This window comes from Helicoverpa zea, chromosome 9 (genome assembly GCF_022581195.2).
Source record: "Helicoverpa zea isolate HzStark_Cry1AcR chromosome 9, ilHelZeax1.1, whole genome shotgun sequence".
NCBI lineage: Eukaryota > Metazoa > Arthropoda > Insecta > Lepidoptera > Noctuidae > Helicoverpa > Helicoverpa zea.
The window spans coordinates 5,267,301-5,291,861 of NC_061460.1; the positions used below are offsets into that span (position 1 = coordinate 5,267,301).

Below are 24,561 nucleotides of genomic sequence, written 5' to 3' on the forward strand. Positions count from 1 at the left end.
TAATTCGTTCTCTATAGATTATTCGAAACGAGTTATTAAACTATTAAATTCTGTTCATCACAAGATCTCTAGGTATGAATATATTTCTTTTTCAACTCGTGTATCTGTATATGGATCGTAGACGGCTCTCTAGAGATGTATGCATGTGCATAAGTGCTGACGAACTATAATTGTTAATGAGATTACATACTGCACTTGCTGATGAAATCTACTGCGAGTAGGTATGTATGCAATGCGCATTATCGCATGTTCCATACTAATTTAGTGTAGTCCACTTACATGATAAGTCATAACATTAAGTAAGTACTAGAAGTAGGGTGTATTTACATATGCTCCACCATTACGTACATGGACAACACCTAGACTAAGCCCTACTTTTGATGCCAGTAGCTTAGTCGGTACCTAGTGACGACATTTGGTCTAATATTTTTAGGACCACTTGTAGCAAAAGTTGAATCTGCCTTCACCTGGTGGTCTTTTAGCTAAGTAGCTACCATGGTTACTAAAACTATTCCCAAGAAATTAACTATTAGTAGATTCCCTGATAAGTATAACCCGATGGGCCGCCAGTATGACACGAATGGAGAGATCAGTCGCAGGACCGACATAATATACGAGAAACCAAGTTCATCGGATCTGGATGTCCGGTAGGTATGTGCATAATATTTACGTTCTATTTTGCGAAAATATTTAAACAATTAAAACGGATATATGTTATGTATCATAATGATTATTCACATCATATGATTCATACATTTGATTTAGATACAATACTGTTAGGTTCAGATTACTATAGAACTTCATCATTTGCCTAGCCTTTTCCCAACTATGTTGGGGTCGGCTTCCAGTCTAACCGTTTTTGCAAGGAGCGAGGCAGTCGCTGACTCAATCCAGTTACCCGGGCAACCCAATACCTCGAGGTAAGACTGATTGTCAGATTTACCAGCTTCTGACTACTCGTAACGACTGCCAAAGATGTTCAAATGACACACTATACTTACTACTATAGAACTTGTGGTATGGAATAGAATATCTAATTGTATGGCGTCATCTGTGCTTTTAATATCTATGACCAGCAAGAACGTACTTATTCATATGATACACGAATAAATTATTTAACCCTTAGCAGGTATTGTGGGTCAAATTCGACCCAGAAGCGAACATTTTCGGTAATTATTTTTTTAATATTTATGCTACGACTGCGCGCTTCTACGTATTCTCAGTGCGTCGCTAGCTGCGGCGGGGGGCGGAAGTGCAGCGCTGCAAATATCTTAGGAGCGGAGGTAAGTAGCCGACTGGGTCACGTTTGACCCACGACACCAAGTAAGTAACTTTTTTCACTGAGTGTAATTTGTAACTTTTTTTGTTTTAGTGAATATTTCTACTACAATGGGGGGCTTTTTGAGATGAACGACTCAAATGATGATTTGGAACCGGAAAATCGGAAAGGACACCAAATATAAATCAAGTTTCAGTCATCAGTCCCAGTTTGAAGAACCAGTTGCAACGACCTCTTCTGCAGCTTCAATTTCAAGTCGGAAAAGAGCCCGATGCTACCTATGCGATTGGAAAAATGACCGAAAACATTCTCAAAAATGTTCTAAATGTTTACATATTATTTGTAAGACACATTCCTTCCAAAATGTTCAGTGTTCTAGAGTTGTCAGAAAGTATAAAGACTAATCTTGTTAGTTTGGAAAAAGTCGTTTTGATTTTGGTTGTCATTTTTTTTATTTTATGCTGATCTCAGAAGCAATTTATTTTTTTGTTATCATAAGGATATAAAAAGTGCCATACATATCTTTTAGTTAAAGTTTTTCATACATTTCTATTTTTTTTTTATGTTTTAAGTTCACACTAACCAGAAAGTGCCAAAAAATTTGGTTAGTTACAAATGTGTGTAAAATATAATAATTTTTTAATATTCTAAAATTAAACCAAGATAATTTTGTAAAAAATGCTTCTATTATTTCATAACTAACCATATTTTATACAAATAATAAAAAATATACGTTCTACAACTGATTTTTTGGTATGGGTAAATTTTGACCCACGATACCGGTAGTGTTGCCAAAAAAGGCGATACCAGCTAAGGGTTAAGACAACAAACACAGTTGTACTTTATTGACAACATAGGTAGGTGTGTAATTTGTATTACCTATGTTTTTGTAAAATGTAATGTGTCCTGAAGCTTATCTACTATTTCACATTACATTAATTATTTATTATTGATTTATTATTTTACATTAATTATAATGTCTACGTGTTCATCTTCGTGTTTATTTTTTTATAAAAGAAATAATCCTTCTTACCAAAATTTAAGGCAAAGTATTGTTATGTTTCATCTTATTTCTAGACGAACTTTTAACACGTCATTATTAATTTTTATAACGATGTTTTTCCAGAGTGATATAATTCTTTCTTAGAAAGTTGGTATTTCATTATAGCCTTTGTTTATATTCTGGACACTAGAATACCTACTTAGAACAGCTATAATTCATATAAGTTGACTTATAATGTTTTACTGTTAAAAGTTTGCATAATTTTGTAAAATGCGACCAATAAATTGTGGAAATCAGTGTGTTGTATTTTTATTTTGCATTTTAAGTATCGCCTTTAGACTGCCAATTAAGTATTAATCATGTCAAAAAACCACTTTTAAAACACTGCAGGTAGTAAAATATTCTCGTTAAAGTAATAGAGCTTTAAGTAAAGAACAGGAAAATACCTTGAGGCTTCTGTTTTATGCAGCGTGGCCTAGCCGACTAGGAAGTGCAGTCGGAGCAGAAGTTCTAACTTACCTTATATTGCTTGCACAGCCTTAATGAGCTCATGGCGCTTGCATTAAAATTGATAATTTTCCTCACAAGAACGAAGCTACGATGCAAATAATTTTAGATGTTTTAAAATGTCTTCGATTTTCCTACCTTAAATCTCTAACGTTTGTTCCTAATTTTCAGTTTGACATCATTTGTTTGGGAGTTAACTCAAAATTCTATCTCTAGGAAGCAAATCAGCAAATAGAGTATTATGGATATTAGATCAGGAATCACAATTTTAATCAGGCCTACTTTATCTCTTGTCATTATAACTAATCTCATATGCAGCTACGTAGGTATTTAACTTATAAGCTATAGTTCGGCCATTCAGAGAATGCGTTCCTGACACGTCGCGATTGAACTGACGACGTAACTACATTCATTGATTATTGATATAATAATGTTGTTTTAATGCTCCTCAATTGTTAAAACGGTAAACAACCAGCAAAAATATTTTTATCGTAACTGCAACGCCCCATTGCAAAGTTACGTCGTCAGTTCAATCGCGACGTGTCAGGAACGCATTCTCTGAATGGCCGAACTATAACGCAGACTACGAAGGCCCAGCATCTTAAATAGCCATAAATTACCATTTTAAATACAGAAACGTTGTAATTACGATGTACGGCGCATCTTCTAACTAATATGGTTACAGAGGACATGACGAGTTACATGCTGTATGACCATCATTTGTATGCCTTTCTGTCACATTACCTCGCCAGCTTGTCAGCGCGCACGGAGACATGTTATTAACTCTATGGTTCATGATATGCTGTCATAATAGAAACATGATGACATTATGGTTCCTCGAAAAAAGGAAAAAATATAGTTAGGTGCCTGAACATTATGATGTTGGTGACGTAGGTTGTTGACCTTTTTGTTTTTTTTTTGTTTATAGTTTAATTACAAATTAGAGGTCGGGTACTCAGGTGATGATAGTGTCTGTACCTCTGTAATTTGGAAGAATGTAGATACGTCCTGACGGTTATTGTAAAGGTTGGTGACATAGCGAAAGTTTGTTAACTCTTCTGGAAGTATCTAAGTATTAGCATTGGCCTATACTTAAATATCTAGATGTTTAAGGCGGCCAACTTTCCGAAAACTGAATGCGGGACTTAACCTTCCGTGAAAAGGGGGCGGGGGGGTGCATTGAAAAATGATCGGACGGAACTGATAAAATAAAAACCGTAAGCAAAAAGCTAATTTAACCTATCAATATCGTGTCACAGCGTGCACTAATGTCTTATTTTCAAAATCATTAGGCCTCACGAGTTCAGTAGAAATAAAGAGAACGAGATTATATTATAAGTAATCTGTGTTCCTGCACTGTTGAGCGTGCGCGCAGGTGGGTGTTGTGTAGAAGCGTGGTAGAAAAATAGGGATGCGGGACATGCGGGACGCACACAACGTTTTGCGGGACTATTTTACTAATAATTTCAAAACGGGATTTCGTCAAGCATTGCGGGACGGTCCCGCAGAATGCGGGACGGTTGGCCGCCTTATAGATGTTGAGTAGATAATCGACTATTTTCCATAAACAAAACAAATTCCATAAATAGGTACCCAAGTAGGTATTTTTTTATGCGGAAACAAATGGCTAAACTATCGATTTTGAATTAACATCGACCATTCATTCGCGCATGCCATAGATTATTCAACTTGAGCAAACATGCAACCGCGTTCAGTGAAACCATTACACATCTACTTATAGTCAGGTAATAATTCATTACAAGAAAGAATTCATTAATTAATCTAGAAACAGTTCTTCGAATCACTTACCGAACTTTCATTGATAGCAGACGAGTACTTTCTATATTAATCGTCTAAGCAAAGAGTATAAAAAATGATTGGTGAAAATCGTTTGCTCTCTGTTCCGGATCGAATCAAAACGAGTTTATGGAGTTGACATCGCGTCGCTGGCTCTCGGTGCAAGGCTGGTAATTATCGATAGCCATCGTTCAATAACACGCAGACAGGTGACATGCACGCACAGAACCACATTTCAAACTTTAGTATATTTATTATTTTGCATAATACTACTGTCTTTAGAAAGTGTTAGTAAACCCTATACCTATATTCTTTCACATTTTACTTATTGGATTTAGAAGTTGCTGGCTATTATTATTGACATGAAAAATGTAATTTACTAAAACAAAGAACCTATTTAGAACACGTGATGATCTGTAATAGATGCCGACATGTTTATGTTTTCTTAAAACACAATGTAGTAGGAAAATACGTTTCATAAATAAGTTTATGCGTAGTTTTATGATCCTGGCCTTAATGAATATGGAGAATAAAACGTACGTGCATATTGCGTGGTTTTAATAGATCATTTTTGCATCATTTAAATATTAATATACACAGAATTAGGCTTACTTTTGGTCCTCTTCAACGCGTTAGCTAGGTAGACTAGTAAAGAGCTTGGCGTCTTTGTGATGTGAAAACAATAATAAGCACTCCAAGTTATAAAGGTGATAAATAAGTGAGTCATTCGCGTCATTTTGTAGTGAGGAGTTTTGAATTTCAACCACGCTATCTTCTTATTGTGACTAAGTATCGTAATAATGTTGTTGTGTTAATTTTTTCAGGTCAAAGGTCTACTAAAAAGTAAATACTAAAAAAATGTTATTGTAAAAGATGAAATCATCAATCTGTTTACAAATAAGAACCTCATAGATAATTTCCGATTGGTCGCTTTTCAAAAAGTAGAGATACAATTCATTGAGATATTTCCCCTGTACATGCAGGTAGTCTAAGAATGCATCTATACCAATGGTATTTACGTACCGCATAATAACAAATAACACAATGCTGATTGTTTATTCATCAAACAGATTATGAATGGGTCTCGCAACTATTTAAACACACACACGATGATTGAAGTTTTAGATATAGGTATTCTTCTCTAAGGGCTGTGCCCCACTGATCAACGCGTACTAAAATTATTAACGTACCGAAGAAACAGCATGTATTAAATGTCAAATATGTACTTACAGATTTTTCACACTTCTACAATACCGTGGCAAATGTAAAGTGTACCTAACTGGTAGTTACGTTGTAAAATCCGTAACTCTTTTATCACGTTATTCCATCACATGTTATGGAGATTTCAAGTGATCAATTAATTGATAGCTCAATGCAACATCATGTTTAGTCAGACACGTAGGTACATGCGACCATCATTATAATAGATCTTACATAAATATTCCAATAACGATTGTATGCGGTAAACATCATATTTTTCCATTGATCTTAGAGTCAGATTTGCGCAGTCATACCTGTAGTGTTTATTGACCATGCTTATGGCTCATAATGTTTGTGTTAATTGTTTAGGTACACATATATGTAAATACCATAGGTACTGGAATGTTAATCGCTATCGCAGAATAAATGGGCTTACATTTAGGTCTGGCTATCTATCACAAAGGGATGGACAGGTCTACAATACTCTTTATCTTATCAGTCTTTATTTTATACCCAAAAAGAATGACTAATGGGTAGTAACAATTACAAAACTCAATCATATGTCTTATTAAAATAAGGAAAAGGATTCTTAGTTGAAAACCGCACCACAGTTCATAAGAAACTATAGAGAAGCATGTTTATAATCAAAACATAAGTTTTATTTTGTAAACACAACACGTTTAGGCAATAAATTACACAGGGCTTCAGCAGCTACTCTATATGCTAGCAGCTTTATATGCGGAGTACGAACTTACCTTGAGAATCGATCTCCCAGGTTTAAGTCCTTTATTAAACGGTTAAATGGGTAAGGAGGATATTAAACTGTTCAGAAACAATATAGGTATGAAAAATATGTGAGTTTTTTCGGATGAACAGAAAGTCACATTAAAACATGAACGGTGAAAATATTTCTGTTTAAGCCTTTATATGGAATAGAGAAGTAATGAGTTTATACTGTTTCTACGGTACTTATAACGTTTATCTCTCAGCAACGGCAGTATCATCAATTTATAGGCATTCAGATTAGATTATTTTTATGTGCGCTTAATTAGGTATATCACGTTTTTGTGTAGTGAAATTGGATAAGATACGTATTGGCAGCACATTACTACTGCAAAAAACCTAGACAATAAGTGACATGTCTAGTAATTATACGGGAGAAATGCGATACAGGAGAGAGCTATAAAATGATATGAATGGCTCCCTGTAACTAGTTATAAAACAATATTTTAGTGACTCAACTCGGGAACGGAAAAAAATACTTCGCAATGTGCAGTTATTGCGTGTTTGTTGTCCGTTTTGTATTTTTTTCTATTAAGTTTAGCAATCTTTCCGTGTCAGACGGTGTAGTACTTAAAAAGTAGTTTAGAACAAGAGTTTTATGTATCTATCGCACTTGTTAAGTATGTATAGAGTCGGCTATCTGCATCTAATCGCATTGACCAACAACTGATTGGAATGCCACATTGATTAACTCATTACTACACTACTAAAAGGCTAGATTGTAATTTAAATGAATTGATTTAATATGCAATAATGCAAGTACAATTTATTTTTAGACTTATCCTATATTTAAGGTTAACGTCACCTCCTTGTTTTCAAGTCGGCCTCGCGAATGTGAACATTTACAAGATTCCTCAGTGACATCAAGTTAGCGATTTAACGCTTTAAGCACGACCAGTTGTTCACATGCAAATAAAAACTACAAACAGTATAATATGATAAACACGTTTATTCATAGTCACACACAGCCGCGTTCACGCAACATGCATTCGTACAGATTAGTTACAATAATGTATTATACAGATTACCTTAACAGATCTTAATTAGATCGAACACTACACGCGTTTGCGTACACAACTCAATTTTGATATTATATCGTTTCACAGATATTTGAGACGCTAACACAATTTTCTTCTTGTTGTATGTATGTTCCTAAGTATTACAAAGATATAAATAAATATGGTGCCGAGATGCACCTCATAGAAATAGTTGGAATGTTTATTGTTGAGCCGAACCACGGCATTTGGCAATACGTCCTCGACCTTTCGTTTTGAACCGACATGGCTCGTCTTCGTTACGACCTCTCCTAGAAAGGTCACCCATGATCTTCTTGTGGTATTCTATACCTACGTAGTATCTACTATATTCTAGAATATAATTATACAAAGCATTTTTACATGCGCATATCACTGGTTGGACCACGAGGTCAAGGTAACTTTAAATATTTTTGGTAATGTTACGCATCAGTCCGAGCGTCGCAAAATGACAAGCACTAGTATCAGGGTCACGGTCGCTGCAGACCGCGACCGAAACAGTTGTGAAGACTAGGCGAGCAGGTGCGCCAGCGCCAGCAACGCCAGCGAGCAGGCGAGCGCGGGCGCCGCCGCCGAGCTCTGCGGGCCCGTCGTCGCCTCCGCCAAGTCCTCGCTGAACACGTAACTCTTTGATCCAGTATGCGACTTCAAAATCCTGTAGTTAACTTCATTCAGGGATACCTGATTTTTGACGAAGTTGTACAGTCTGTTTATAACAACGTATACATTTCCCTTGCTGTCGAAAGTGAATCTGTCTACCCACTGAATGTAGTTTGGATCCCGGGCGATGGTGCGTTGGCCGACACGGAAGTCGACGGTGGTGTTCCATTCAGCAATTGTAGAATTTCCAATCAAACCATAGAAAAGTACTCCAGATGAATCCATCTTCATGCCATCAGTCTGAGAGGCTTTATTGCCGAGATCGACGACGTAGGGCCGAATAGCATTATCACCCCTTTGAGCAAGCGTTTCATTTTGCAGCACCGATGCATTTATAGCGTACAAGTGAAAACTGGACAACGGACAGTAATACACTTTTCTATCAACTTTACCCTCCTCGTTCAAGTACTGGGGTCCAAGGGCTATCCCATCAATGTTAACGGGAAGGTTGACCGTGGTGCCATTGATGCGGAAAAATGTAGCCTCGGCGACAGAAGACATTGATTGGTTATCACGAATTTTCCACGATTTTTTGTCACTGCGACGAAAAACTATAATACCGGGATCGACAGCACTGTTGTCCGTGATGTACGCGTAATCACCATTACGATTATCCACGACGAGATCGTTCAGATACGTAGTGTTAGGATTGACCGAGTCAGCGGGGAACGGAATGCGTTCCATTTCTTTGGTACCACTCTTGAGGTCGATGAGCACGAGCGATGGCGGACACTTGGGGTCCGGGTTTTGGGTTAGAGTGCCAACACGTCCGTTATCCAGGATCCACATAATTCCATTTTTGTCAATCTCTATGTTTTGCACGAATTGCAACGCGTTGCAGTCCCCAACAGCGTTCTGGCTCCAGCTAGGGAAGGGGCGCAGCTTGGGGGCCGTGTCCACCGGCTGCACGGGGATGGTCGCCAGGGTCGCCGGCACTCCGTCCAACATTCTCGGCATTGTCAGGTACAAATCGTCTTGGTAGAAGTTTATGCCAGAGATTAAAACGTTTTGGGGGATGTATCGGCTTGTATTGAGGGAGACCTCGCGGTCTTCCGGGGATTTCCATTCGAAATCGATTGCGTTCCATTCGTATATAACTCTAAACTGTTCGCGTCTTGGCGCGGGCGGTCGCGGGAATGTGTCGTTTTGCGCGGCCGCGGCAGCGACGGCGGCGAGGAGCAGCAGTGCTAACATCGTCGGTGGGTGCGCGGCGAGGAGCGTGTGGCGCGGACGACGCGGCCGATGTGACTGACGCCGGACCAACTCTGCCGCCGACACTTCTGCACAGCGGTAGCACGCGTGTGCCCACGACGTCACCCTACATACAATACAATCCGGCCCAGCGCGTCTTATCTTCAAACAAAATTTATTAAGACGGTGCACGTAAATATAAACACACGATTTACATTAGGAAGCGGCTTATAGCCGTGTCGAGCGATGTAAATGTAGAAGTGGCTCGGATGGGGTGAGCCAAGGTCGCAAATCTCGCCCTCGGCTAGACGGAGGGTCCGCCGTCTGTTAGATGTGTTGTTAACGGTTCAGATAATCGATTCAGTCGTAACTACATAACTACCGGTACGATCAAGTAGACTTCGTTAAACTGCCATTTGTTTATAGGTAGGTACGTAAGATATTCCAATTTTGGTAATCTAAAATGAGCAAATATTTGACAACATCACGTTCACAAGTATTGCTAAGCACATCGATTTGATAAGCAAGTAGGGCGAAAGTATCGCCATTAAAACAAAAACAATAAGATTAAAAACATGTCATGCTGATTGGCTAATATCAGAAATAACTAATACAACTCCGTTCTGATAACGTTCAAATGCTATTAACACTTCAATCTTGATATCTAAATGAAGTAAACATAGAAATTAATCAGAGATACCAACTTAAAAGAGCGTTTTCTGTGAGGTGCGAGTTAACCATAGTTTAGCCGATAAGTTATGGTTATAACTTGACAGGAATGCCTCTTGATGCTTATTAAAATACAAATCGGAAATTTTTATTATGTATTGTGACACTTTTTTCAAGAAACTAGGTACCTACACGTGTACTTTTAAATTACTTCTCTATCAAACAGTGGTTTAACAGAAGGTTAGGAGCACTGGTTGGTTGACATTACTTTTGCACTCAACTGTACGAGATGGATTCGATTTCCATACCAACTACGTAGATTTCACCCCATTCTCTGGCCAACTTATTTCCTCGATCCAGAAAAAAAACTATTCTATTACTACACTCCCGCGTTTTACAAAGCGATTCTCGATATAAAGTCCCCAAACCGACCCTTTCATCGTCGAAATCAGGTAGAATTCGATTTACTTATTAACCTGTCACTCAAATACCGACGTCCCACCTAATAGCTTAACTTTGCTAACCACAAGGGTTTCACCGGGGACTGACCTTAATATTTAGTAAAACAGACTCCGGATTTATTCAAGCGTGCTTCGGATATTTAAATTATTATTTAGTTACCGATAGTATTCCCGGGGGCTGCTCAGGTAACTGGGTTAAGGAGGTCAGATTAGCAGACGCTTTATATAAAACACTGGTTCTATTCAGCCCAAACGTCTGCACAGTTAAATAAGAAAACGATACTTATGTCGTTGAGAAAAGGCTGGGTAGATGATGAGTATCAATTGGTAATCCCGGTAACTATTGGTAGGCGTAGGCGTTTTCTACGGGCGCAAGTTGTGGGCGGGAGCGTAGCTGGTTTGCTACGCTTTTGGAGCGCCTGTGGCTACGCAACGAGGACATACGAAATCATAAGAAAATGTATAATGGAAACCGCAATATTTGAGAGTATTCAACGTAAACCTAGGTATGCTTTCCAGTAATATTTAGTGAACTGATCTATACGATTGTCTACAGTTTAAGTCATATTTTTTCAATTCCAAATACTTTCCATTTTGGAGTAACTATGTATTTTTGAAGCTGTTGAAACTTATTGATGACATAACTGATGACTTTATTAAATTTTAACCCCTACAAAAGAGACGTAGGTAGCATAAAATATGTATTCATCAAGATCTGAGAACCAATCAAAACATCAATACGAAAGGATTGTTGGTGAGTCAAACGTGTTTCCGTGTCGAGCTCAACGTTCAGTCCCCAGGATTACGTGTCACCCTTCTGGTAACAACAGTACATGTTCCATAATTGTATAGCTATTATTACTTTTTAATTGTATTTCATTCATACAATTTGTACCGGCCAAGGGGACTTGTCACAAAGTTACGTGTTCCATTTGAGTGCTCCAATTTCAATCCCTCGGGCGATCCCCAATTGTTTTTTGGGTTCTACAGTTGAGGTACCCTTATCATGTATGTCTGTCCGTCCATGTACCTATACATTCATGTACACACGGCAAAATTATTAGCTGGGCAGGCAAGTGGCTCCACCCGGCGCGGCGCGGTGATATTGAGAAAAACATACATGTTAGTGTGCGTAAAGCAAAACGTGTTTAACTTCGCCTATTCATAAGTCGCCGCGCCAGTGGCTCCACCCGGCGCGGCGCGGCGTGGTGATATTGAGTATGTGACTCAATAGTTTTGCTTCACAATAACACGGTGTCCCCACTCAAACATTTGCAATATCTTATGCCTCTAATGATGCAGGGAATATGACGCATAAATTTGGCGTTTATAACTATCGTTTCTATAGCGCGTTGGTCGAGCGGACAGAAATTAAAATTCTACGCCGCTGGGGCCGTAGGATCGTATCTCGCTTACGGCACAGCGATTTTTGTATGTTTTAAAAATAAATATTTTACATTTGTTTGTTGAATTCATTGCTTTAAGTAATAGTAAGTCTGCGTTGTATTTTGGATGGAATATATTTACCGTCTACCCTCTAAAAATAACAAACCATATCTAAGCTAATTATTAGTTTAAGTTCACCGTCATAAATTCATAATGCTATTGACTAGCGGGCTTTCGATACGTTTTTAGACATTATACCAACTATTATAATAATCTGTGATTATACTTTGCGTTTATTGAGAGAGGAGTGCTTTTGTTTGTCAAATCAACATGAATCATTTGACTACACTTTTAAGAGCAGAAATCATTGTTTTGCATGAGCAAAACGTTTCAATTAGTGAAATTGCGAGACGTTTAAAGTTATCGGTGAGTAATTTTATTTTATTATTATACTAATATGTAATTTAATAATATTAAATGTCATATTAACATAATATATTTATATATACTGTGATTATTGTTATGTGATTATAATATGAAGTTTAATATTATTAACTTACATATTATATATATGTAATATATATATACAATGACCATTATATATATTATATACATATAATATATATATTATTATATATATATTTAATATTATGTTACTTTGATTTAGATTTGTATGTAATGTAATCGATTGCTGTTATTTATATCAATATTTAATTATTGTTCACAGAGAAGTACTGTGCAATTGTGGGTTCATCGATATGCCGATACGGGAAACATTGATCCTCGCCGACCGGGACCGAAGGCTGGATTTGCATACACAGAAGCCAATGCGCGGCACCGTGATATAGTTTCTGCGCATATGGCTGAGCCTTTCCTCAGCACTCGTTCCATGGCGACTAAACATGATGTGACACTACAAACTATAAGGAACCACTTGCATGCAGCTGGTGTGAAATGTCGTAGGCCAGCTAAGAAAATTTTACTATCCGACATTCACAAACAAAACCGGGTACGCTTCGCAAAAGAATATTTGGATTTTGATTGGTGCAATAATATATTTAGCGATGAAAAATGTTATAAGTCGGACAAGGATGGTCGCAAAATACTTTGGCGAAAGGATGGTGACCGCTATAACTCAAAAAATTTTCTTCCATACAGGTCTAGTGGCGCACCAATTGGCTATTAATAAAAATATCAGGGGGTAATGAAATTTGTTTTATGTGAGTGATGTTATTGTTAGTAAGATTACAATTTAAGATACTTGCATCTTAATAATTATCTAACTTACTAACATGTTTATTCATATCACTAATAAATTAATAATTACCCACTGAATATGAAAAATAACGCTAATTCTTGTCCGACTTAGAATAGTTTTGTCATACATAAAACTTATTAATTTGTGATTATAATATAAATAAACCTAGTCAATAAATATTGTTGCTTTCTTAATACAAATGTTGTTGTTTAATTTATACTTCCTTATTAAAATCTAGATTAATATTCGTATTTTATTTACAATAATAAAAAAATACATAATGAAAATAAAAAATGGTTTTAGTTATGAAAAAAGTCTATGCAGATGTGAGACTCGAACATAAAACTTCCGAATCGCTAGACGAACGCTTCTACGCCTCGGCTACGAGCCTTCATAGTCTTGTCATTAAATTTTAACTTCATATTCTCATCAGCATAGTGAAAAGAAATTGCAAGTGTGTGCGTGCACAACGGGTTATTGAGGTTTGTATCCAATAACCCGTTGTGTACGCACATTAATAAACAGGCGAAGTAATACACGCGTGAACTTTACGCACACTAACATGTATGTTTCTCTTAATACCACCGCGCCGCGCTGGGTGGAGCCACTTGCCTGCCCAGCTAATTATTTTGCAGAGTGTGTACATTGCCTCATTTAAAATTAATCATACTTTTATTGAAAAAAAATCATATGTCGTAATAAAATATGTGAGTAGATAACTGTCTCTCTAGGTAAAGAATAACTCCAAAAACTAAACAATTGTTTCGAGACTAAACCGTGGGTTAAGAACTAGAGTAGCGTAAGGCCAAAATTACAACTTCTCAGGAGAGCCCGAAAACAACTCAAATTTACCTACTGTTATCTTATAGCCCTTTTTGTGGCAAAATCTACAGTAGTTAGATATCTGATTTTTACTAATAATAAAACTTTATTTATCGGCTACAGAATAATGTAACTTTTTGGTCAATCAAAATACGGTTTCATTTTAATAACATTTATTTTTCAAAAACTGGTTGACATACGTCATTTTGGCTGTTACATAAATTATATAGTGCCATAGTAGCGTATCCCACCTTTACGTTTTTTTGGCAGGAAGAAAAATTACGGAAGCTTACGAAACAAGGACCCATAAGCAGTAACGATACTTTACGTTTATTTGGCGCGAAACAAACTAAGCAAACACATAATCAAACTTTCTGCGATTTTAAGCGATTACATTAAAGGCATATTTGGTGTCCTATTCGCTCTGTAAATCGAGTTACGATCGTTGTGCTCGTATTTTTTTTGAGAAAATAATGTCAAGATTATTGTAAGTAGAAACACTTCATTTTGGCAATAAACAAATATCTTTATTTTTTATACGTTATTGTTGTACTAAGCAATCAACGCACTACATCGTTCCAGTTTTTCGGCACATAAAAATATGGGGATTAAATAAACGAATGGTGAAAAAAATTTTTTTTCGTATTTTTGCCCTTACGCTACTCTAGTTCTTAACCCACGAAACCGACTGTTACATGAAGCATTCTGAAGAAGAATAGGATCGAAGACACCCTGAAGACGTTGTCTTCATCCCTTTCTTACTCTAAGATGAAAAAAAATCTTTTTTTTTAGATTTCCAGCACTACTTTCCTATATTCAAGACACGTATATCCGAAACTCATATACCTAGGTACTTTATGGAAAGGGTAACAACATATTATACGCAGTGAATATATACAGTTACGTACGTATGTGTCGACACGCTATTATCCCCAAACCTTTCTTTTGTCACTGCAGGGAGAGCCTTTCGTTTTCGATTATCGTGTGACAGTTTCAATTTCATCTCGTTGTCAAGTCTGCGTCATGTTATCCCTTGAGTGATCAACTGATATTATGGGCGAAATTACTCCGTAATGCATTGAATAATTGAATTTAAAATTAAATAAAAAGTTGACTTTTTGAACTTATAAAATAATATTTAAATAAAATAGCCACATAGTTTTAATAATATAAAAATTGGAGTATCTACCTTTTACATACAGTAAATCTCGGTATGCATATGACAAGTTTTCAACGGATGTCGAGTTCAATTTTTTCTTTGCTCTTAAATACTTTGGTAATGTCTCATCCACAATAGTTAAAACATATTTATCAGATAATAATAGCAGCGTTTTACCTGAAATAAAACGCATATTAAATACTTACCTTATTTGAAGCTTACTAGTTTGAGATAGGCACCTACGTGTTTTCCGCTTTTATCTCCGTCCTTTTCTACCCCATATCTTGCATCTCTCTCGCACACCGACCAGTTTCACTCCCCACCAGGCAGGAGGCGACGAGTGTTCTCGGCGGCCACAGTTCGTCATTGAGTCGAAAACACCAGGCAGAAATTAAAATGTAAGCTTCAAATAAGGTAAGTATTTAATATGCGTTTTATTTCAGGTAAAACGCTGCTATTAAATTCTTGACCGTTATTTGAAGCTTACTAGTTTGAGACGTGTTTGTTATCGCCTGGTGGAAGTGGACGCCAATGTGAGCAAAAGCACAATGAAATTGTGTATGTAAATAGGTACTTAGGTACACGAGTAATCACATGTAAGTATGTGTATTGCGTCCTGGAATACTAATGTAATCAAAGTTAACTGGTACTGGTACTCAGCTACATCCTGTTAGACTGGAAGCCGACCCCAACATAGTTGGGAAATGGGCTCGAAGGATGAGTAATAAAAATTAAAAGAGAGATGCAAGAACAAAAGCAAAATTGATTTCATTTTCTAATAGTAATTAACAAAAACATTGCGATACTTCTTAATAACAATAGTAACAAAAATATAGACATTAATCAGCTGGATTAATTAAATAATCGAGATAACTTGCTACTTCTATTTAGTGGGTATCTTTCCCTTCTGTAAAAATGGGCAAATGTATTGCCTGATCGCCAATTACCCTTTGCTAATATATCGTCCAAAAGTATATTGTCAACACAGATTTTGACGCTACCGCCGAGTGGAAGCTTCCTGGGGTTGTAGTTATTCCTGCCTCTTTTAACAATGTCTTAATCCACCCGCATCATCGTTCGGGTGCCTGCCTTTGGTTGGCCTCTAACGGATATAAATAAATTTAAGGAATTAGCCGATGTCCGTCTATCTTCTAACAAGGCTTTAGTCTTTCTGACCCAATACACTGGACTTAGATTTATATTTTCCTGATTATCCATCAAACAACAACCCGACTGCCTATGACTAGAACTGTCGGTCTTAGAGCCAAAGACTGGCCATAAGATTAAATTATCTTTGTTGTTTTTGAAATGTTCTGGGTCTATTGCAAGCAAGGAAAGATCATGGACTCGCCTTTCCGAAACAAGCTAGCAAAAGAAAGAGCAGCAGTGTGCCTGGAAGTTGCAAATGGATTATTCTCGTCTACGTTTACTGCACTTAAGTAGGTTACCAATTGGTCATTATTCCAGATGGACGGCTTCCCGGGGAACAGGTTTGCTCAGCGCTATTGATTTTAAATTGTGTCCGACTAGAACGTGTGAACCTAGCTCTCCAGTGGTTTCTGCATTGCATAGTGTAGCTATAACTGACTTGTGTAATAAAATAGTATTGTATGTTAGTTTATTTACTATGTGTAAGTCTGCTAAAAATTGGGTAAGTATAGGTCCAAATAGGGATTCAAGGATTCATAGGATCCAATTTCATACTTTTCGCCCCAATTTAACCATCGACTCCAAGCTGATTGATAAGTGTTGCGTGTGGATTGAAGAAGACTTCAGTCGGAGAGACTCCTTGTCCCTCCCCCCCCCCATTTCCCTGACCTTGGCAGGGGGTATCCCCGTTGCTGTGTCTATCGGTTTCTGCTCGAGGTTCATCAGTGTGTAGGGTACTGCTAATGATCGGGACTTCAAATCTGCTCGCCAAAATACCTGGTACCACCGAAGGAACTACTATGAGATTAACTCCCGTTCCTGAATTGAGATGACTGAGGACCTACGGTATAAGGTAAGGTGGCGGTAATACCCATGCTAGCGGGTAAGTCAAAACTTGAGAAAAAGGCATCGTGGAACCCCGCTTTCGGGTCCTTCAGATCTAGGGGCACGTAGTACACAACTATGTGTCCCTGGGCTCGCTTCGAGGCAAGTAGGTCCACTGCTGATACAAGATGCCACTCCGGTGGAGGTTTGTGTCGGGAGAGATGGTCTGCCTGACTGTTGAATAGGGCTGGTATATGATTCACGACGTGATAGATTTGATACAGCTCAAGATAACTGAATACTCTGTACGTCAAGTTCGGTAGGCTCCTTGATCGGGTGCCACCTTGATTTCTTAGATATGACACCACAGTCCCATTTTTGCATTGAAAAATGGCTGTTGATCTCTTTAGCAACTTGCCGTGATTTTCCAGTTAATACTGCAAGCATCTCTTTCAGATCGCAGTGAAAGCCTTTTTCTCTCTCGTTCCATGAACCCATTACGGGAGTTCCGTTCAGTTGTGCCCCCATCCTACATCGGAGGCGTCCGTGGTTATAAGGTGACAGGGAAGTGGCGAATGAATATCCAAGGTTTGGTGGCAGCTGACCAGCCACCACTTTAGATCTGCTAAGGCATCTGCTGGTAGGTTCAACATTGCTATACTCCATTCACCGAGCCGTGAGCCCACAATGTAACCAAAGAATGACACTTTTTCAAAATGGTGGGTATAACCCGACCGATGACAAAAACGTCACATTTTTATGTAAAATGTTCTTAGTATCGTGGTCTTCAATTAAGTAGGGTTCTATGTATGACAGTCAAGACTTCTAGGTTCATTTTACATGTAAACGATTTACTACATATTTCATTAAAATTAAGAAAATAATTTACGGCCTTTATTATACATATTTGATTTCAAATAAGTTTGAAAAGATTGCATAAGTTCCACAGACATCGTTCTAAAATATCATTTCTAATGTTGTCAGTATATTACTTTCGTAGTTATTTTTATAAAATATGATCATTACTTCAATCGTGACTTATAAGAACCCTTTTTATGGTTTGTTCACCGTTTGGCTCACGGTTCCATGAATAGGGTAGGTATAGATTGCTGTTCAACACTGCATTGAGGAAAGTGAGGAGAGCCCGGTAATGCAGTCTGCCGTATGGAACAACGAAAACTTGCGAAGTTTAAAAGTCCTATCAAGCTATGCAGGTCTTCTAAGTTTGTCGTGCTGTTTGTCACGTAGTGCGTTTTGTCATTATCTTGTTGATAATGCTTGCGATTTATTCACTTGCCATCCAAAACGTGGTGCAAATGATCCCAAAGTAGGCAAATATATCTTGGTGAGCCACCAGAAAATCGAGATACACAATTATAAGTAACCCTTGAGTTTTCAAAGTTTGAGCCACCCAAATTGGTCACTGTGGCGAAGGTCTTGGGTGCCGTGCTTAAGCCAAATGGTAGGCACGTAATCTGAAGCAGTCTTCTTCTGTATACTAGTCGAAGAACATGTCTGTGACCTCCGGCTACCGGAAGGTAGAAGTAAGCCTGGGCGAGATCCACTTGCACAGCCATTCGTCTTTCTGAAGAAACTCTAGCACCCGAAAAACATTTATTAAACTGAAGGGTTCCGTAATTATGAACTTGTTGAGAACCTTGAGATTGAGTATTGGACGGTTCTTTCCGTCGCCTTTTGGGCACAAGAAACATATTGGAAAGAAAGCTGGCAGAATTTGCAGCTATCAATAGAACTTTTTGTTTTATCATTTGGGATATGACGACATCCATCTCTTTGGACTCTCTGGTCAAATCTGGCATTATCTATCAAAGGTGGCTCTTGGCCAATGGTATGCGATACCCACTTATTATTTTTGACAAGAAAGGCGGAGCTCCCATTTCTTTCCATTGGTCTTGATATAATGTTAGGCAACCCGCCTGGAAAGTCATAACTTACGTGCCTTGTTGGACGCATCAAAGTCCGCCTGCGGTCCTGGACGCTTTCTGTTTCCTCTGTTGGACATGGTTCCTATTGTAATTTACTCGTGATATCCCAAGGGAGCTTTTAGAGTTTTGCGTCACACGCCATTCAGCGTGAGTGTGATTACCATTTCCCTTCGAGGGAAGGTTATAATGGCGACTCTTCGAAAGTCGATCCAAAAAGCCACCCTGCGAGGGTAGATTGCAATGATGGTACGACCCGCAACATGCATGATTGGTACCCTGCGAGGGTCCGTGATAATGAGCCGACCCCTGCGGGGGGTGGCTAGTATACTTACTGGTCCCTGCTTTGTAATGATGCTGCGACTCGCAAAATGCAAGATTGGTACCCTGCGCGGGTCCGTGATAATGAAACGACCCCTGTGGGGGGTGGCTAGTATACTTACTGGTCCCCACTTTGTAATGATGCTGCGTCTCGCAACATGCAAGATTGGTACCCTGCGCGGGTCCGTGAAAATGAGCCAACCCCTGTGGGGGGTGGCTAACATACTTACTGGCAGTCCTAGGCGGAGCGTACCAAGTCTTTCAAGGCCGAAAAGCATCACACGCCGAGATAATGAGCCGACCCCTACGGGGGGTGGCTAACAGACTTACTGGCAGTCCGAGGGGAGCGTACCAAGTCTTTCAAGGCCGAAAAGCATCACACGCCGAGATAATGAGCCGACCCCTACGGGGGGTGGCTAACAGACTTACTGGCAGTCCGAGGGGAGCGTACCAAGTCTTTCAAGGCCGAAAACCATCACACGCCGTGATAATGAGCCGACCCCCATGGGAGGTGGCTAACAGACTTACTGGTAGTCCGAGGGGAGCGTACCAAGTCTTTCAAGGCCGAAAAGCTTTCTTGACACCATCAGCCCTCTTCAAGTGCGGTAGTGATCAGTCCGAACTAAGGAGATGCTGGTTGGACCGCACCTCACACCATTCTTTTTTGTCAAACCGTTGAACGCCTTGCAGGATTGAACTAGGGCCACAGGTGCCTTAGGAACTTCGGGCTTGCTTTCTTTTCCATAGTCACGTGCACGGGCTGTGGTAGCTTTATTATTTACCGCATCTGTATTTGCTTTATAAGTCACTCATTCTGAAAACAAATTACTGAAAAAAAAGTACACGGAAGAAACTCGTGACAAAAAAGGGGTAGATGTACAAAATATTAACACTTGATTTCGCAAAATCGAATATCGAACGGTAAAACCGTTAACAAATTGTATAAAATATTATAAACTCACCTGTGTTCTGCGAGAGCACTGAGTTTATTTTTCAACGAAATACTACAGCGGTTGGTTAGACAACCTTCTCGGGCGGAAAACAAGACGCCAATGACGAACTGTGGCCGCCGAGAACACTCGTCGCCTCCTGCCTGGTGGGGAGTGAAACTGGTCGGTGTGCGAGAGAGATGCAAGATATGGGGTAGAAAAGGACGGAGATAAAAGCGGAAAACACGTAGGTGCCTATCTCAAACTAGTAAGCTTCAAATAACGGTCAAGAATTTAATGTAATCTTTTAAATTAGGTATTAAATATAATACGGTCAAAGGTTCAACATTAATATTCGCAGTGTAAAACATGAGTCAATCGGGAATGAGGGCGCCAGATGACTCATTGAAATTGCAACAATTATCCTTTTCGTATTACAATATATTATAACTAGCTGGTGCCCGCGACTTCGTCTGCGCAGGTTTAGTATTTCGAACAATATGTTTACAAATTGTAGCCTATGTGTTATTCTGATGTATAGCTATATTATTGTAAAGTTTCATTAAAATCCATTCAGTAGTTTTTGCGTGAAAGAGTAACAAACATCCATACATCCATACATACAAACTTTCCCGTTTATAATATTAGTAGGATTTTCAGATGCTGGGATTGAGTCATATTATACGAATCCCTGTCGCGTATAGTATTTACATAAGTATAGGTATTTATGTAAATAAATAGTACAGAAGAGTCATACGAATAGGTATGTATGAATACGACTGTTGTTGGCACTTATTTAGATAAATCTTAGTTTATAGAAACGTGACGATGCTTCAATGAGGAAGCAATAAAGCACCTTTTGTATTGTGACAAATTATGCAGGCTTTTGTTTTGTGGAATTATATGAATCGATGGAACCCATAAGTATCTATACCTAGGCACGTATGTAGCTACATAAAGCAGGCACTTAAATACTAGCTATCTGTTGGTACACTCTATGTACTTAGGTATTTCTCTTCTCTATAAGCCATTACCCAAGTACCTACCACTATCATTCTTGATTGATAAGCTGCTCTAACACGTATTTACTGAGATACCTGTATCATTCCAGTACCTAAGATTCATTGAGATCTTGATTTTACGTGCATCGGTCTGATCCACCATAGATACCGACAATTCAAAATTGTTTTTTTTTTCAAGTCACATGTTTTAGGCGCCGTTATTCTTATGAAACAAAATACACGTCAATGAGGGCAGGTTTTTAATAAGACAGAGATAAATAGATATTTTAAGCAATTTTCAAGAAAGACAAAAGTCTAGCTTTTTTATACAAAATTAATTTTAATTTTGAAACGCATAAGGCTGATATATTCTAGTAAGGTTCTTAAAGGCAGCATTAGTTTGGGGAGTCTCTGGTATCGTCATGTTTTAAGATTCAGTTTTTTTCACTGAACCGATTGTAATAATCTTTCACTTTTGGAAAACTACTCTCTCTCCGAATAACATAGGCTATATTTTATATCGTTTTGACGGTAGTTCTAACCGAAACCGCGGGAAATCGGCTAGTCACCTATGAAAATACAGAAACACAAATTAAAAAAATAAACAGCAGTTCTATAACAACTAGGTTATACTTCGGCAGAATTCTTAATAGACAATCAACGGTAATGAGTAAGCGATGACAAATGTGTGTTATTCTAAATTCAAACAGCCACTAGCTGTCACGTCAGAAGGTTGTTCCGTGTATGCGTACGAGTTGGCTAATGAAAAGCTAAGTTTAGATCTTCAAAGTATTGTTTTATTTGAACACAAAACTAGACATAAGTTACTATTTTAATATGTACTGATTTATATAGTTTCCCCCCCGCCCGGGTAATTGGGTTGAGGAGGATAGGCTGTCGCTCCTTGTAAGGCACTGGTATCTACTCAGCTGAATCCGGATAGACTGGAAGCCGACCACAACATACCTGGTTGGGAAAAGGTTCGGGAGATGATGATGATGACTGACTTATGTAGTTTTGTATCAGTTGCAGTAAGTGAAATATATTTTTTGTTTTAAATCCGGAGTTCTCGCATATCTACATTCGTAGTGAAGAAAAGTCATTAAAATAAATTACTTATCTAAAAGTTCGTTCGTATCAAGCTGGCACCGGGAATCGTTTTCAAAAGGCTGGTTGCATTAGGTACCTACTATTTATTAGGGATTGCCATCCCAACGTCGATGTCCCATATCATGTCTGGCCAGCCAGAACGGCTGGGACAATAGGATGAAGGACAATACCAATAGTATATAAAAAATCAATTTAATAATGAACAACATAAAAAAAAAACAATGTTGTATTGTAGTGAAGTTACTGGTGCTGCCATCTATCAGCAAATTATATTAATATTTGAAGCATTGCCATCTAGTGGGCAGTAGTCTTACTACTAAGAGAGACCATTCGTTGTGAAAAAGACAAGTACCATGCAAGTCGGACAGATGTCACTTATTATCTTGGCTTGGATTAGCTGATTTATTGACAATTAAATAAAAATGCACAAAAATAAAATAATCTTCCGTTACATTCACAAATTCAAAATAATTTAATTCGAATTAAACAAAAAACTTATTATTTTTTCCCAAAAAGTAATAAAATAGATGGTTTGTGGCACTACTTTGTTTTATTATGAGAAACTTTTGCAATTTAATGAAATAAAAAGTTTTTATTGTGTAATAATTAATTCTACTTAGAGAGTGTGCTTATGAACGAGTATTTTTGCTGCTTATTCATATCCCGTATGGTCTAGTGGCTAGGATACCTGGCTTTCACCCAGGAGGCTCGGGTTCGATTCCCGGTACGGGAAGCACCTTTTTGTTTTAGCTCCGTTGGAAAATAAGTTTTAATTTGCTTAATTATTTCATATCTTCTTTGAATTTATGATTATAACTGTTGGCTTTTTAAATCGATTTGCAACCTAGTTTCCGCTCTTTAGCTCGCATCTCGAGGTGTTTCCATCAAAGATTCTTAGGCGCTTAAAAACTTTTCAGCCAATAATATAAGTTAATGTAATAATTTATTTGTATGTATGTATAATCTCTCGATACGATGGGTGTCTTACCTGAAAATATATTAAACTCGTGAAATAAATGAATTTTATTTTTATTTTATAAGCATGGATGTATGGGAAAAAGTGCTTGTACTTAGGTATAAAAAATCCCATTACGGCAATTAAGAATCAAGATCTTATTCTTTACCCACATTCCTACTCATTCGTAGGTAAGTATCTGGACACCTCAGAGGGGTCCAGTGTTTCTTTACATTGGCCGTTTTATGAAACTAAGGATCACATGTGTAGTTAAAGTGCTCAGGAGGCAACTGGAAACCCATAGACATAGCTCAAATACACATACTGATTGATTAATCATTTCAACATAGCATAGCGGATACCTACTATGAGAAATAAATAATACGAAGGAAACACGTGTTAATATATTGATTACCAGCGGTCGTCCTCGAACAATTTTTTTTATCGTAAGCGGCTAATTCTGCCAAAATTTTAACAATTTCACTTCTTAAACAGGCCTTCCATGCGCACCAAACCCCTAATAAGAATATTTTCGTAAAATCCCTTCTTAACGCATGTCTTCACTCCAACCTACCTATGTATCTCCCTCCAAGTTTGTAGGTGTTTATAGTTTCTGAGATTTCGTAATTAATCAGTGAGTTGTACTTCGTTTTTACCCGTTTTTACTCGCGTCCGACCGTTTTTGACGGAGCAAGCGAAGGATTCTTCAATAATTAGAATCCTTAGAAGGCTTGTTTGATAAATGCCAACAGTTCGTTGCCATCGATAACATGGACGAGGTAAGAGGAGTACATAAGCCAGTACATAAGACAGTACATAAGAGAGTACATAAGAGAGTACATAAGACAGTACATAAGAGAGTACATAAAAGAGTACATAAGAGAGTACATAAGACAGTACATAAGAGAATACATAAGACAGTATATAAGAGAGTATATAAGAGAGTACATAAGACAGTACATAAGAGAATACATAAGACAGTATATAAGAGAGTATATAAGAGAGTACATAAGACAGTACGTAAGAGAGTACATAAGACAGTACATTAGGGAGGATATAAGACAGTACATAAGAGAGTACATAAGACAGTACATAAGAGAATACATAAGACAGTATATA

The 24,561-nt window shown here is 38.0% G+C and overlaps 1 protein-coding gene, 1 long non-coding RNA gene and 1 other non-coding gene across 3 annotated transcripts; 2 read left to right on the top strand and 1 right to left on the bottom strand.

Annotated features, from left to right (window-relative positions):
- Positions 1 to 1,120: 1,120 nt before the first annotated feature.
- LOC124633250 lies at positions 1,121 to 1,958 on the top strand. The gene is made up of 2 exons (XR_006984712.1): positions 1,121 to 1,283; positions 1,373 to 1,958. It is a non-coding gene; the product is annotated as an uncharacterized LOC124633250 (long non-coding RNA).
- A 5,540-nt stretch (positions 1,959 to 7,498) lies between these two features.
- Positions 7,499 to 9,566, bottom strand: LOC124633246 (protein yellow-like). Its single transcript, XM_047168418.1, has one exon. The coding sequence runs from the start codon at positions 9,455 to 9,457 to the stop codon at positions 8,114 to 8,116; it is 1,344 nt and encodes a 447-aa protein (XP_047024374.1). The 5' UTR covers positions 9,458 to 9,566; the 3' UTR covers positions 7,499 to 8,113.
- A 13,582-nt stretch (positions 9,567 to 23,148) lies between these two features.
- Positions 23,149 to 23,220, top strand: Trnae-uuc. Its single transcript has one exon. It is a non-coding gene; the product is annotated as a tRNA-Glu (tRNA).
- Positions 23,221 to 24,561: the final 1,341 nt, after the last annotated feature.

Bases quoted from the DNA above. Each gene is read 5' to 3' on its own strand.
- LOC124633246 (XM_047168418.1), bottom strand. From the start codon at position 9,457: ATGTTAGCACTGCTGCTCCTCGCCGCCGTCGCTGCCGCGGCCGCGCAA.